This window comes from Myotis davidii, unplaced genomic scaffold (genome assembly GCF_000327345.1).
Source record: "Myotis davidii unplaced genomic scaffold, ASM32734v1 scaffold147, whole genome shotgun sequence".
NCBI lineage: Eukaryota > Metazoa > Chordata > Mammalia > Chiroptera > Vespertilionidae > Myotis > Myotis davidii.
Window position 1 is genome coordinate 8,225,526 of NW_006383010.1, and position 16,910 is coordinate 8,242,435.

The window sequence follows — 16,910 nt, forward strand, 5'->3', positions numbered from 1 at the left end:
GAGGCGGTTCTCATGCTGCTCTTTGCTCACAAAGACGCTGCTGCTTACCCACCATCCACTGAGCTACACCTGGACTTGTTTCACCCCCCAAGATGATGGGATTTGCTCTGCTTATGTGTTCAACCGCCGGCGCACAGCGCCCCCTGGTGCCCACAGTCAGCAGCACACGCGCCAAGGGCAGCTAGCCGGTCAGGTTTATGGGTACCATCTAGTTCCGTGGAAGAGAGCAAAGCAGTCTCTTGGGGTGACCCCGGACTCTGCTCTCTCCAGTACCACGCTGTCCGCTGGACAATCAGCCCGTGCTCCCACATGCTTAGCACTGCCTTGTTGCTTGTTGCCAGCCTGCAAATATGCAAACGTTTACATGGCCCTTGCACCCTTTGGCAAAGCTGCTTACTTAGTGCCATGTTTACTTAGAATTAGCTCTGGAGCCAGATAAAAGGAATCTCTGGAAATAGTGTTTACTACAAGTGTTTGCATGAATGGTGAGGAAGTTTGTGAGCAGCCCCTTAGCTTCTCAGGAGCACTGTAATTCCTGTTTGCAGAGAGGCGGTGGCATGAAAGCTGTTAGCAGCATGCCCCTGTCAGTGGCCAGTCAACCCCCGGAGATACGAAGGCTGGCTCTCATGCTGGCTAGAACACAAAATTTGGCATTTCAGAGCCGAACTGTGCCCTTTTTCTGAAAAGAAGATAATGAAGCCGAACTGACCCAAGAAATACTTAAGGCAAAAACTAGACTTTTAATTCCAAAACTAGAACATGTAGAAATGAAAGTGTAAAAATAAACAACTCAAGTTGTTTTATAAAGATACGGGAATGAGACCAGTGGAGCTGTTTGCTGAGATGGCTAAAACGCAAAGGCTGGTGTTCAATGGAAATGCACGCTAATAACACTCTGGAACGACTCTATGTGGCTTTGTAATTTTGCCTTTGAGGCAAACAGACGAAACAGGCCTGTGGTTACCATTAGAAGTCTGATCAAACATATGTGATTGCTTATCCCCTGTGATGTGCATCATATTGAGCTTGCTAAATCATTGTATTTTGAAATGGTTCTTTGTATTTCCATGAAACAATGAACTACATACCTTGTAGGAGTGATTTTCTTTATTGATAAGACCAATGAAAACCGGTGATAAATCAGTCTCCCTCTAAAGGGGAAACAAGGAAACAAATGAACATTGCAAATGAAATTCACCCATTTCCTCCCTTTATACGGTAAGAATATCAGCAAGGTCCTCACCCTCCCGTTGGGCATGTTCCACATAATAACCAACTGAACAGAGGAGAAAACCTTAGGAACAAAGGGAAATGACCCAAAGAAATAAAGCAGTTCCAGAGAGCAGAGAAAACCAGAAACCATTACATAAATCACCTGATCTACACTGGCAGGGTCTGATTTGCTTCTCCACCTGCTTTTCCTCATGCCCATTTGTTTTTTATAAAGACAAGAAAGGGGGATCATAGGACCATGTGTGGAGAATTCATTGTTATTCTAATCAGTATAATATTTTAGTGTTGATTGGATGCTTTTACAGACACAAAAAAATGTATTCTTTTTTTTTCTATTACTATAGACCTGCACTATGCAATATGGTGGCCACTAACCACAGTGGCTATTGAACTTTAAATTAAATAGAATGAAATAATGATATTCAGTGTCTCATTCACATAAGCTCCGTTTCAAGTGCTGATAGCGACAGGTGGCTAGTAACTGACTGACCAACGCAGAACAGAGTTCTTCCATCATCACAGGAAGGCCTACTGGCAAGCACTGCTACAGGCTAAATCAAGAAGTTTCATTGTTTTTGACATACTACTAATTGTATTGAGCACTTACTGTGCGCTAGCATGTGTATCCCTTTTTTAAAAAGTAGTAAGCTAAAGATAAACATCCAGGTGTCATCTGGGTATAGAATCCATTTTCAACTTCATTGGAAAAAAATTAAAGAAGGCTTTGTGCCTTTGGTTGCTATATTTTGTTATTGCTTCAATATGGAATAGAACTTTGGGGTCAATCTGCAAATCCAACTTTTAAGTATCTTTTTTAAAGACTGTGCTATAAAGAATGTTTCTTAAGCTTTAGCTAAAAAGTGTTCAAGACAAATATAATATTATCTTATTCTTTAGGTACACCCCCACCACCAAAAAAAAAAATGTATCAATGAGAGAAATGTTTTATTTTTGAAATAAATGTTTCTAGATTTTTCTTCCTAAATTTTGAGCAATATTTTATTTAGCTTTTTTGGTTATGTGGTTTGATTATGCCGCCTACACTAATGTCTGCTCTTTGGTGAAAAAAGAAATACAGTTCATGATGAGTAAGAAGAACATAAGAAGTCAGCTCATTCCTGTACTTTGTGCTACTTAAATGCCGTGGGTAAGATTATTTTTCAAAAGGAGAGGAAGACTGATTACATAAAGATTGCTTCTCGGGATGGCGTTAACATCCACTTACTCCAACCAGTAGAAGGCGGAAGCATAGTTTGCTGGGCACACGTGTGCGTGTGTGCACCGTTTGACAGACAAGTGCCTGCCTGTGCATCAGTTTGCTCTACTGGCTTGTGTCCTGTAGTCACAGACACTACACTGCCCTCGCCCTAATAATGCTGCCTTTGTTTTCCATGTAACGTTTCAACAGGCCAGAAGTAAATTTGAAGAAATACTCTGGCTGCCTCAAAGATATTGAGATTTCAAGGACTCCATATAATATCCTCAGTAGCCCTGATTATGTTGGCGTTACCAAAGGATGTTTGCTGGAGGTGGGTTTGTTTTCATTGGCTTCCTAAGTACATTCATATCAGATTTCACTTACTGAGTGTGTGTGCTCTTTATAGGGACCAATCCCTGGTGAATATGTTTTAAATGCCTACTGGCCCTAGTCTTGTCTATGTGTAGATGATAAAGCGAGATTGAAGCACTTCTGTAAATTAGTGTAATCAACTGAATTTAGGAGATGGTATTATGCAGACCCTAAATTGTGAGCCAATTTCCCACATGTCTATACTTCAGATAATGTACTTTTAGCGTTAATCTCTTTTCTGGTTCTTTCTTCATTTCTTCACTGCTTTCCCCTTTTCCTCATTTTTGTCATCTATTTTAGATTTATTTTATCTTTATGTGTTGAATGCAGCTTGTCTGGAGTGTGTTAGGAGTTCACACAAAAAGCTAGTAATAATTTATGCCATCATCATTGGTGCATAGCATCTTGTCTGCAGCTTGGAAGTCAAACCTCCTTTTCTTTGAAAATGGCACAGACTGGGAAGCACCTGCAAAGTCTTATCTTTGACACGACTGCAAAGCCCTTTGTTATCAGCCACCTTCAGTGTCTTTTCTTTGTTGCCAGAGCAGCCCAGCAGCCCAGCAGCCCCTTGATTCCACTTGACCATTCTGCCCTGACTTTCAACAGGTGCTAACCCATCAGAGGGAGAAACACAGGTCCCAGCTCAGCTCTCTTAAAATATCTACAAACAAGAGACCAATAGTCATTAGCAAATATTGATAAGAATTTTATGGGAATTCTAAAAGTGATGAGCTTGTTTACCAAAACAGTTAAATATATCATTCTTATCAAATTTTAATTACCCCGATATGACACATTATTCATTCAAGCTGCTTCCTCCAATTAAAGTTATTTTAAAGCATTATGATGGGAAATGAAGAGAGAGCAGGGAAGAAGAAAAGAAAGATGAATGCATGACAGAACCATAAGGTTTAAAGACTGGAACAGAATGTTCAGGGTCTTCACTGTGCGTAGTGAGAGGCTCCAATTTGCAATTAGCCGTAGACATCCATCCTGGGAATAAGGAAAAAGAAGACGCACACAGGATGGAATTTCTAAGAATCCATTCTGGCCTCTTAAAGTTTTTCTGAGAATTTTAATCTTCCAAAGCCTAAGTCTCATTCACATGCAGAAGATATATACATGGGGATGGAAAACTGTCAAGAAAATGAATGGCTTATATGTGTGGAAATGATGATTCTGTAAAGGCACTTTTCAGTAACCAGGAATTATTTTGCAACTAAAATATGAGGTAGAAATTGGATGTGGATAAATATTGAAAAGTCTGCACAGTAGTTTTAGCTGAACTATCCAAAACTCTATGTTTTAGAAATTGGAATAGAAAATCGATTATATATTTTACAATACCTGTGTCACGGAGCTGAAACTGAAACACTATGGGGATAAATACTCTGCCTTAAAGGATTCCTTACTTTTATTCCAGCAAAATACAGGACTTTCGAAATGAGCATTTTAAGCACTCTAAGTGCCCAAATGCCTGGGCTTGCTTAAATAAGTCCTAACATATTCATAAAGGGAATTCCTCCTGCCATTAAAAATGATTACCCCTGGCCAGTGTGGCTCCATTGGTTGGGTGTTGTCCCATGCATCGGGAGATTGCTGGCTTGACCCCCGATTAGGGCACATGCCTGGGTTGCAGGCTCAATCTCTGTTGGGGGGCGTGCCAGAGGCAGCTGATCAATGATTGTCTCTCATCAATGATGTTTCTGTCTCTCTCTTCCTCTCCCTTCCTCTCTGAAATCAATGAAAATATACTTAATAATAATAATCTTTTATATTTTATATCAAAATTTCTAGAGTAAAAACAGGCCAGAATTTTTATTTTACCCCAAACTGCTCAGAAATTTTAAGTTAGAGTGAGATATGGGATTTCTTCAGTTGTTCGTAAGCTCTCTATGTGACTATGGATCTTCGTGCTTTCTAAAACGACCGTGTATTTCATAACATTGTATATACTGAGGAGAGTGCGCGAAACATAAATTAATGTAGATTTTCTTTCCTTTCACCCCCAGAATGTTCACACGGTTAGCTTCCCCAAGCCTGGTTTTGTGGAGCTGGCCCCTGTGCCCATCAGTGTGGGAACGGAAATCAACCTGTCCTTCAGCACTAAGAATGAGTCTGGGATCATTCTCCTGGGAAGTGGAGGGGCACTCCGGAGAAAACGAAGGCAGACTGGACAGGTATCCTCACACCTCGCTAATAATCCATTTTCCCTAATGCTGGTATAAAACAATTGTTTTATAAAGAGATTAGTGAGGTGTTTGGGGTTTATAAATTGCACTTATATTTTTAGATTTGCATTATTTATTTCCACTATCATCTTCTTAGGACAATTATTTCTGCTATTATTTTCCTATTGGTCAATTCCAGGTGTAGTCATACTTATATTTGCACCTGTGTTTCATTCGGGTTTATCATATGCATATATAAAGAGAGAAAGCTTAAAATATATTCAAATGATATTAATCTTCTCTTGTCTCTAAGTCCAGGTCCTTATCAGATCTGTAGCTACCCATCTAGGGTCCCTTAAATTTAAGTTTCTTCTAGGATTAGTTTCCCAGTTTCATTAGCCAACACGATGCAGTCCACTGGCGCCTAACCTGCTTTGAACAGCCATTTCACAGAAGAGGAAATGTGAATGACCCAAAAACATATTTTTTAAAAGTTCAACCTCAGTTGTAATGGGGCAAATGCAATTTCAGACCACACTGGACTTTCTACACACTAGATTGGCAAAACACTAAGAAATATGATAATACCAACTACTAGCTAGATATGGATCAAAGGGAATCCTTAGTCACTACTGGTGGAAGGAGTAGATTGTTACAGCCACTTTGGAAAACCATGTGGCACAACCTTAGAAAGTTGAACATGTGCGTCTACCAGCCAGCAATTTTACTTCTAGGTCTAGCCCCACATTCTTGCACGTTTGCACAGTGAGACGTGAACAAGAATGTTCATAGAGCATTTTTTTATAATAGCACAAAAACTAGAAACAACCCAGCTGGAGAACAGATCAACTCTGGCACTTTTGTATAATGGGATAGTAATCAGTAGAAAAAAGGAATAAATTATCTCTCTACCAGCCAGCAATTTCACTTCTAGGTCTAGCCCCACATTCTTGCACGTTTGCACAGTGAGACGTGAACAAGAATGTTCATAGAGCATTTTTTTATAATAGCACAAAAACTAGAAACAACCCAGCTGGAGAACAGATCAACTCTGGCACTTTTGTATAATGGGATAGTAATCAGTAGAAAAAAGGAATAAATTATAACTAACCTAACAACATGGATGAATCTTAAAAACTAAGTAGAATTTTTTAAATGCACTATATACTGTATAACATCATTTGTGTAGATTTCTAATATGTTGGTAATACTAACCAACATATTGTTTATAGATATACATGTGAATTTTCAAAAATAATTTTTAAAAATCAAGGGAATAAAATCCATGGTAACAAATGTTGGCTAGAATGTAGAGAAAAAGGAACTTCTATGTACTGTTAGTGGAAATGTAAATTGGTGCGGCCACTACAGAAAACAATATGGAGACTCCTAAAAAAATGAAAAATAGAACTACCATATGATCCAGCAATCCACTTATGGGTATTTAAACAAAAGAAAGAAAAACACCAAATCAAAAAATATATGCATCCCCATATTTATTGCAGCATTATTTACAATAGCCAAGATATAAAAGCACGCTAAGTACTCATCCATAGATGAATAGATAAAGAAGTTGTGGCATATATATAGTTAGATAGATATAGATATCCCTATAAATAGATACTCCTATATATAAGCTATCTCTACTTTATATTTGTAGATATTCTTATTATATATATTCCTATTATATATATTCCTATAATATATATATTTCCCATATATATTTTCTCATATGTATATGTATGTGTATATATGTGTGTGTGTGTGTGTGTGTGTGTGCGCACACACACACACACACACACACATATATGAAATTTTGTCATTTCCAACACCATGGATGGACCTTGGGGGCATTATGCTAAGTGAAACTAGTCATACAGAAAGACAAATACTATTTGATCTCACACATATGCTGAATCTAAACAAAACAAAACAACGAGCTCATAGATACAAAGAACAGATTGGTGGTTGCCAGAGGCAGTGTGCAGAGCAGGCGAAATAAGTGAATGGGGTCCAAAGGCACATAAAGCAGTTATAAAACGAATAAGCCATGTGGATGTCATATACAGCATGGTGACTATAGTTAGTAATACTGCATCACATATTTGAAAGTTGCTAAGAACATGGATCATAAAAGTTCTCATCAGCCCTAGCTGGTTTGGCTCAGTGGATAGAGCATCAGCCTGTGGACTAAAGGGTTTGATTCCGGTCAAGGGCACATGCCCAAGTTTCAGTCTCGACCCCCAGGAGTGGGTGTGCAGGAAGCAGCCGATCAATGATTTTCTCTCATCATTGATGTTTTTATCTCTCTCTCCCTCTCCCTTCCTTTCTCAAATAAAAAAATATATATTTTAAAAAATAATTCTCATCACACACAAAAATTCTATACCTATGGTGATGGATGTTAACTATACCTGTTGTGATGATCATTTCAAGAACAGTATATACAAATATCATCATTACGTTGTATACCTGAAACTAGTATAATGTTGTATGTCAGTTACTTCTCAATTAAAGACAAAGAAGAGGAAGAGAGAGCTGTCTCTAAGCCAGTGGTTCTCAACCTTCCTAATGCCGCGACCCTTTAATACAGTTCCTCATGTTGTGGTGACCCCCAACCATAAAATTATTTTTGTTGCTACTTCATAACTGTAGTTTTGCTACTGTTATGTATCATAATGTAAATATCTGATATGCAGGATGTATTTTCAGGGGTCATGACCCACAGGTTGAGAGCCGCTGCTAAGCACAGGCCCCGAGAAAAGGCCTGTGAGAACACAGTGACAGGTGGCTGTTCGTGAACCGGGAGTTGGGTTCTCACCACAACATGACCTTGTGGTGCCCTGACCTCAAACTACAGCCTCTAGTACCTTGAGGAAATACATTTCTATTGTTTAAGCCAAACAATAAAAATAACGGTTTTTAAAAAACAAGGGAATAAAATTCATGTTAGGGGTTACCTCTACGTCGGGGAAGCTGGGAAATGGGATTGGAAAGAATCTCAGAAGAGATACAAAAGTGTTGCTTTTCAACCTAAGTGGTAGATGTTCAGGTATTCATTGAATTCTAAGTTGTGATGTGTGTCCCTTGCATTGTGAGAAATGTATCAAATAGTCATAATAAAAAATAGTTTTTGAAGAGTAGAGGGAGAGAAAAAAAAAGTGTTATTTTATCTCATTCCTAGCTGCACATAAGCACTAAATACATAAAAATATAAGTGCACTCCTAAATTCTTCATCTTTTAATCCTGAAAATCAAAATTCTTTTCTCACTACTCCAAATCATAAGCTAGTTGTAATAAGAGGGCCAGATAAAACATTCTGAAATAGACTTCCACGGGGGGATATTTGTCAAATATTTAAGCACCAACTCTTGGCTCCACATTTCTCCTCAACAAGGACTAAATAAATGGACTTGAATCACCAGCTTTCAGGATAGTTCTTAAAACACAACAGGATGCTATTAAAACAATTTAAATGAGACAATATTAATTACTATAGTACAAAGTAGATTAGAAGTCACATGTTAATGTTTCAACATTTTAGTGATAATGAATATTTAGCTGTGAAAAGCTCACAACAATTGCTATCTGAATGAGGAAACAAGATTAAATATTCCTGTCTGTTGTAGAAGCAATGCTGGTTACACTGACAGAGTTTATTTTTTCCAAGTTAACAGTCTTGATACCCATAGAGCTGTTTGTGATTATGTTCTGCTGAAGGAGTTTGAGACTAATTGAGTGAGTCGTTTGCAATGGCCCTTTGATGGATGGTGAGCACTGATCCGACCCGCTGGCCATTTTGTGTTGGACACACAGCCATATAGACGCCTTGGTCCCTCCGCGGAGACACGATGTGATGTTGCACCGTCTCCACCGCCGCAGGTGACGGGCGGAGGACCAAGTGGTCAGTGTGCAGCAAATGTCCGTGCTCCTCAAGAAAGGGAGCACGCATGGCCTCAGCTCTGGGGCCGGGGGCTGCGCTCCAGCTCCCTGGGGTTCCTAATCTGATCTCTAAGCCATCCTGGTTGCTATAGTAACGGCAGCAAGAAGAAAGCAGGCATGTTTGTGGATGAAAAATTGTCTTCCTTCTTCCTAAATGAGGGAGACAAGTTACGTATTGGTGATAGCAATCTATTCCACCAGCTCAGGGAACACATTGAAGTCTAAACGCTCAAAATGCCAGGAGGTTGGGAGTCAGACCAGATTTCCAGGAGCCGCTGTCCACTGTGAATAGAAGGGAGAGGGGGTTTTTGTTGGCACCCTGTGTTTCCCGGTGGGTTCTGTGAGTTAGAGACCCACCGCCTGCAGACCTGACAGGGTCTGCATCGCAAATCTGCTTTGCAGAGAGTTCGGTAGTACTACACCCCCTTTGCACATCACCTCGCAGGCAGAAATGGTAAATGATTAAAAAGCTATTTCCAGCAGCTTTCAATACTGTTGCTTAAGAAAACATAGAGTCTTCACTTCTCGGATAAGACCTCAGAGCAGATGAATCTGCCATCCTGTCAGGGAACCTCTGTAACCTTGGCGACCGCTTGCATTGCAGGCCTACTATGCGATCTTCCTGAACAAGGGCCGCCTGGAAGTGCATCTCTCCACGGGCGCGCGCATCATGCGGAAAATTGTTGTCAAACCAGAGCCGAGCCTGTTTCACGACGGGAGGGAGCACTCCGTTCACGTGGAGAGAGCCAGAGGGTAACCGCCGCCCTGAGAACCCCCTGCCTACTAACACGCACCCCTCTGCAGCCCGGCCGGCTGGGCCCCGTGTGCACGGGCATGCGATGCATTGCCCCAAACTCTCCAGTAGCTACATTTCTTCTTTACCTTTCCTGCTCAGAAACCTCATTTACCTTGGCCCTTAGGAGTTCTGCTCTTCACATTTTTATTCTGCGCCATTCCCCTCTCCACCGTGGGAAAAAGCAAATGTATCTTCTGAAGCTGTAGATGAGACGAGCTCTCCCTCCCTCTGCACCTCTCAGCTATTCCCTCTTCGAATAAGGTATGCACACAGCCAACCGCGCAGAGCAGCTCGCCCGGGCCCGCAGCCGCCAGCAGCTGCTGTTTCATTCAGGTTCCAAAGCCGTGATGGCAGCTGCTTAGAAACCTGTCACCGATCCGGAGCGTGCAGGGGCTGCAGGGCCTACTGAGCACTGCTATGTGCGTGCCTCACCCCCATCCCCCTCCCGGGTGTGCGGGGTCCCTGCAGAGTGGCTTCCTGAGGGAGCAGCGTGGAGGGAGAGAAGGGAACGGTGGCTGTCCTGCCATCACTGTGTGGAGGCTGGCTGCCTCCATGGATCCCCGCGAGCCTTTGCTTCCCACCCTGAGGCAGGGAACTGGACACACATAATAATGCTGTAAGCTGAGCTCTCATTGCTTTGGAATTTCTTCATACTTTCTTTATTGGGAAAGTCAACCGTGTTTTCCACACAACTGTTATATGACAACCCGGAGTGGTGATTTCTCTAGGAGGACAGTTAGAGACAAAGAAAGCAGAAGCCCAGAGACGTTAGACCTCCAACCCAGCGATCCGTGTATTAGATTGAAGACATGGAAAGAAGCAGAAATCAAATCTGAAACCTGGGAACACAGGAAATACTGTTAAATGCGACAAAAGTATGAATCTGCAGCAGTAGTTCAAATAAGAGGCTATTCTATACAGACCTACATGTTCCAATTATCCTCTTGTGGGGATAACAGTTTGGATAAGTATTAGCAATTCCTTATCTTTGCTCAACTTCTGTGGCTCAGTGGTTGAGCATCAACCCATGAACCATGAGGTCATGGTTAGATTCCTGATCAGGGCACATGCCTGGGTTGCGGGCTCAATCCCCAGTAGTAGGTGTGTGGGAGGCAGCCGATCAATGATTCCCATCATTGACATTTCTATCTCTCTCCCCCTCTCCCTTCCTTTCTCTGAAATCAATAAAAACATTTTTTAAAGAATTTCTTATCTTCTAAGTAAATGATTCAGTTTTCCTTGGCTCGCATTTTTGTTATTATATAGAGCCTTAGGTTGTGAGCTGAATTGATGCTAAGCATTCTTGCAGAGTGTCTACTGACTGAGATGTTTAGAAACCATGATTAAGACAAATGAGGGATCAATATTTGGACAGAGTAAGAACTTTTACTAATGTAATAGCCAGATATTGCAGTCATGGTCTCTGAGAAGAAATGCAGACTGAATTTCCTCATTTGGGAATGCTCTAAAGTACTGTGTGTCCATGTTTCCACAGCAGGTTTCAGGTTCTTTGCCAAATTGTAATCCTTCTCATTGTCAGAAGGACTTTTTAAAGGCTTTAACTTTAAATAATTCTAATAAGCAAACGCAGATTTCAGGAATATAGTTGACCCCAAATCATTCAAAATATCTTATTTTGTAGAGAAAGGATTCTGACATTCCCAAGTGCATCATGATGTTGCACTAAGGCAGCGGTTCTCAACCTGTGGGTCGCGACCCCTTTGGGGGTCGAACGACCCTTTCACAGGGGTCGCCTAAGACCATCGGAAAACACATATATAATTACATATTGTTTTGTGATTAATCACTATGCTTTAATTATGTTCCATTTGTAACAATGAATATACATCCTGCATATGAGATATTTACATTATGATTCATAACAGTAGCAAAATTACAGTTATGAAGTAGCAACGAAAATAATTTTATGGTTGGGGGTCACCACAACATGAGGAACTGTATTAAAGGGTCGCGGCATGAGGAAGGTTGAGAACCACTGCACTAAGGTGTCCTTTTAACAGGTGTTTCTTCAAGACGGGCATTTTATTATGCCAACCTCACAGCTGTTGGCCATCAATCCAACCTTTATTTGATTAAGCTGAGTGTATAGTACATCACTGAAAGCAGATCATTCAGTTAATTGGCCATATAAACAAACAGTTTTGCCATTTGCTGTTAATTAAAGGATAATGTATTGGACATATTAGTGCAGTCACTGAACTCATTGGCATAACAAGAACATATTTGCTATCCTAACATCTCATTCAGCACTCTAAGGTCAAAAACAATAATCACCTTTCCAATAAGCAAGTGCTACAATTAACTGATTAACCAAAGATACCTAATGATCCTAAGACCTTCACCTAAAAACATTTCTAATGCTTCATACCTATGCTATGGCATGTTCTGGGTGAAATACTAGAAAAAGACCATGGCCTTTAATTGTTCTAAATGTATGTGAGATCTGTATTAATATCCTTTCATCATGGATGAGGAAATATTAACTTTCCCAAAAATCACATAACTAGTAAATAACAGAGCTAGGAGATTTTATATATATATATGTGTGTATATATATATAATATTTCAGCACTGTATGTGACACCTCCATCTGTGCTCACCAACTATTTATTCTTACCCCTTTTTGTGACCTCAGAGATTTGTTCAACTTTATGTTGATTATGATACTCTTACTATTTTGGAAATATTTGCTTTCTCCCAACACTTCTCGGACCATCAATGTCAATTACCAGTTCTTTTCCTAAAACCCCAGATCAGATGGTAATTTTAATATCATCTCACAAAATTATTGGACTTTCACCATATTAAGAGGTAAACGTTTCAAGATTGTACTTGGCCTTTTCTCTCCCTCCCTGCCTGACTTTACCCCTCCTCCCTTATTCTCTCTTCTTTTCTGTCCCTTCATCTCCAAGAATCTCATTTCAGTCAATTTGGTACCCAATCCCATGGTACTCCAGTGACCCCTGCTTCTACTGCTGTTTTGCCCTCTGATCCTTCTCCTGGAGTCCACTGAAATGGCCAGTGATTCTAACTAGAAAAAAAGTTAAACCCTAAGAGCCTGAAATAGATGCTTAGGCAAGTATTTCTCTTCTGTGAGTGCATTCTTTGGACAGGTATAGAATTAGGCTAAAGACCACTGGATCAGATATTTCAGGACTATGTTGGGTTTTCCAGAATAGGATCATGATTTGGACATGGCAACCCAGATATTTTTATCTTACCATCTAAATGAAAAAAGCTTCAAATTTTATTTTTCGTGTAAATTACAAATATTAGGGCACGTCTCTTAATACCTTCTTCTACATATGCAATCCAGTTGGTGGTGAAAAAAAAAAATCTTAGACCAATATCCAAACAAGAAATATAAACTCCAGGTATCAACCATTGAAATTGTAAGAAAATACAGCTGACCTATCATAACACACTTTGTAATGTAATTTCTATTATATTGAGAGTTTTTTACACATAGTAGGTCTTCAGTTAAAAGTTGTGGAATAGGTACTTGAAAAACAAGAAACATGTCAGAATCATAATGGATATGTTGATTAAGTCCTTCTTTGATCTAGATTTGATGCTCCTAGTGTAAATTCTAAGCAGGAGTTAGCTATACAGTCTTCTAGCAATGCCCTTATTAACTAATACCACCCCAGTGCAATCCCTTAATTTATGTTTTCCACTGCTTGAACTGCATATTGGTATCTTCATTTTACAAATGAATGAAATGAGACTGAGCAAGATTAAATACCTGACCCAAGTTCACACACTAATACTTAATTCTATTCTGTTCCTTCCGAAAGCTCATGCCATTCTACATCTCCACCCTGTGATCTAGTAAGAAGGGACTGTTATTATGGTCCTTGGGGCAGAACCAGACTAGAGAGTCTGCATCAGAAAGAGAAGAGCCCTGGCTCTTTGAAAATTCTAATCAATAGCAGCGATTGCTTTCCCAGGACAATCTTTAATAGTGCTTAAATGCCTCATGAAAACTCACAGGAACAATGCTGTATCCTATTAGTAAGAGGATGCTTTTAGCAAAAGAACAGAAGGTATTTCGGAAAGGGGAGGGGAGGACTCCTCAGTGAGTGGTTTTTTAAGTCTCATAAAACCATCAGCATTCTTAGCAATGAGGTTGAACCTCCTGAACTTTATCAACACGCGCTTCCAGAGTCTTGTTAAAAACAAAACAAAACAAAAAAAAACACAACACGATGTCATTTCCCCTTATTTTTCCTTTGAAGCTAAATTCAACTTGCCTCCTCTATACCTCCGCCCCCGCAAACAATGACATATTGAGCTACAACATAACCCATTTTCTTTCCAGTCTCTTACGTTTGAATTGTCCCAACAAGGACCGATTTCATAATGCCACTTCAGAGCATCTTTGCCCTGGCTTATTGCTACTAATTCTGTATGTGGTTTTTCTTCCTGATAAAATCAAGTGAGATGGCATTTTAGAACTGGGTTTTCTACCTACGTACTTTGGTTTTCTCCCCAGATATGAAGTACGTTTTCAGCAATCTGTATGATCCTCGGGCTAGTGGCCCACACTGATGACTAATACCTCACGCTGACTGGGTCTGAAGTTTAAAACCTGCTTCTAGAACAAAAGAAAAGCCCTGGCCATTGTGGCTCCATTTGTTGAGCATCATCCCATGTACCAAAAGGTCCCCAGTTTGTGGGCACGTGCCCGGGTTGCAGGCTTGATCCCCAGGAAGCAGATGATTAATCAATGTTTCTCTCTCTCTCCTTCTCCCTTCCTCTCTCTCTTAAAAAAAAAAAAAAATAGAACAAAAGAGAAAATGCCTTTGGTCATTTCCATGATCAGAACTCTGTCTCCTGATTCTTTGCCCCAGGATTCTAGGATGGTGAATAAGTAGCATGAGGTTCTCAATTAGTAGTGTGTGAGTTATCTCTCGTAAGCAAATTAGGGAAATTAATGAAACAGCCACTCGGGGGAAAAATCATTACGAGGAACAATTAGCTTGGTGTTCTTGCCTGCCTCTTCTATTCAAAAGCCAGCAGCTACATTCTTTCTAAAATGTCCTGGAAGTGTCTGCTGTTGATTCCTGCAATCTAAGCTCTCAGGAGTACAGTTTGTCCCCTAGCAAGAAGATAACAGCTAGCACAAGCCAAGAAATAGCCAAATGAAAAGTGACCCCGTGCTGTGCAGAACCCACCGAGCCTTATCAGATTAGACATTGCTACACGGTACAGAAGCTCAGGTGTCGGGCTGTAGACCACTGTTGTCAATGCCACCAGAGGCTAATGTGGTAGCTACACCATTGCCTCCTTTAAGTAAACGCTCAGGGAGAGTTAACGAGGGAGGCAGATGGATACAAGCCTGAGAAGCGGTATTATTTGTTCAATGTAGAATACCTAATCATCAAATCTACACTCACTTGGAAGCTACAGGAGGGAGGGATGGGGGTGGAGTGAAAGAGTTTGGTATTCAATTGTATTGGACGTTCTGTGTTTTATACTTGTTTATTTTAAATGTTTTACCAGCATCTTTACTGTTCAAGTTGATGAAGACAGAAGGCATATGCAGAACCTGACAGCAGACCAGGCTATTGAAGTTAAAAAGCTTTTTGTTGGTGGTGCTCCACCTGAATTTCAACCTTCTCCACTCAGAAATATTCCTCCTTTTGAAGGCTGTATATGGAACCTTGTTATTAACTCTGTGTAAGTGAATCTCCTTGCTACTATTTGTGTGTGTGTGTGTGTGTGTGTGTGTGTGTGTGTGTGTGTGTGAGAGAGAGAGAGAGAGAGAGAGAGAGAGAGGCATCTATACTGTCCAAAAATGTGGGGTGAAGGAAATAGTGAAGGGTTTCAGGTTAGATTATAAAAATTGCACTAATGGCCAATAAAAAGGGGGAGGGAGGACTTGATTAGATTATAAGGAAACAAGACCATGTAAAATAAGAAAATACTTAATTTTAATCCTGTTCCATTAGCCCCATGGACTTTGCACAGCCTGTATCCTTCAAAAATGCAGACATTGGCCGTTGTGCCCATCAGAAACCCCGAGAGGATGAAGATGGAGGGGTTCCAGCTGAAATAGTCATCCAGCCAGAGCCAGTCCCCACTCCGGCCTTCTCCACACGCACCCCCGCTGTGGCACATGTAAGTGTTTACAGCCCACTGCTTCCTAATTCTTAGTCATTTTAAGCAGGAAGGTTATTCCGAATACTTACTATTGTTTATAGCCAAAATTAGAGGATGGGTAACCTGCCTATGAAAACCTATTTTCCTTATATATTCCTTGGATTACTTTTATTTCAACATCTGCCCTCCTTTCATTTCCCTGTTTATAAAATGGCACATGTTTTCAGATGAAAAGTGAGAACGCATAGAAATGTCTTAGGATCAAGTATAAACTCCACTTATAATACCACCATACAGAGGCAAACCTATTTACATTTTATACAGTAGATCTCAATTTGGGACTATGTTTTTAAAAATTGGCAATACAGGATCAAACCTGTCTATATAAGCGTGTATATGTGTATGTGTCCATGCACATGCACCCACACATACAGAGACACACAAATTATTTCAGCGTATGAGAGGTGGAAGATCCTTGGTTAGAGCATGGGCTCCAGAGTCTGAAGGCCTGAGTTCAAATCCCAGCACTCTACCTACCATCTGTGTGAATTTGGGAAATCTACTTGGCCAGTCTCTTCCTCTGTTTTCTCATCTGTACAGTGAGGATATTATCAACACATACATCAAGGAGCTGTTATGCAGGTTTAAAAAGATAATGTTTATTAAATGCCTAGCATATACTAAGCACTTCATAAATGACACAATTACTATATAGCAATGATTATTATGTCTACTTTTAAGTGCTTACTATGTGCCAGCACTCAATAGTATATGTCATTTTCATAACAGAGCTAATATATATATATATATATATATATACACACACACACACACACACATATATATATATATACAGTCACATTTTCAGTTGTGTTGATAAGAACTAGTTAGCCTAAGTAACTCACCCACTCACTGACATAGCCAATAAATAGCAGGATAAGAATTTGCTCCAGTGGGTCTAACTCTAGAGCAGCAGTTCTCAACCTGTGGGTCGCGACCCCTTTGGCGGTCGAATGACGCTTTCACAGGGGTCGCCTAAGGCCATCCTGCATATCAGATATTTACATTACG

General features: G+C 40.3%; 1 protein-coding gene across 2 annotated transcripts in view; it reads left to right on the forward strand.

Annotated features, from left to right (window-relative positions):
* Positions 1-16,910, forward strand: part of LAMA2 (laminin subunit alpha 2) — a 491,338-nt gene that overhangs the window by 454,441 nt on the left and 19,987 nt on the right. For both annotated transcript variants that reach the window (XM_015557822.1, XM_015557823.1), the window contains 5 exons: positions 2,642-2,762; positions 4,816-4,983; positions 9,522-9,670; positions 15,240-15,416; positions 15,689-15,857. In XM_015557822.1, the coding sequence (XP_015413308.1) occupies positions 2,642-2,762; positions 4,816-4,983; positions 9,522-9,670; positions 15,240-15,416; positions 15,689-15,857 (784 nt within the window). The remainder of the gene's footprint in view (positions 1-2,641; positions 2,763-4,815; positions 4,984-9,521; positions 9,671-15,239; positions 15,417-15,688; positions 15,858-16,910) is intronic.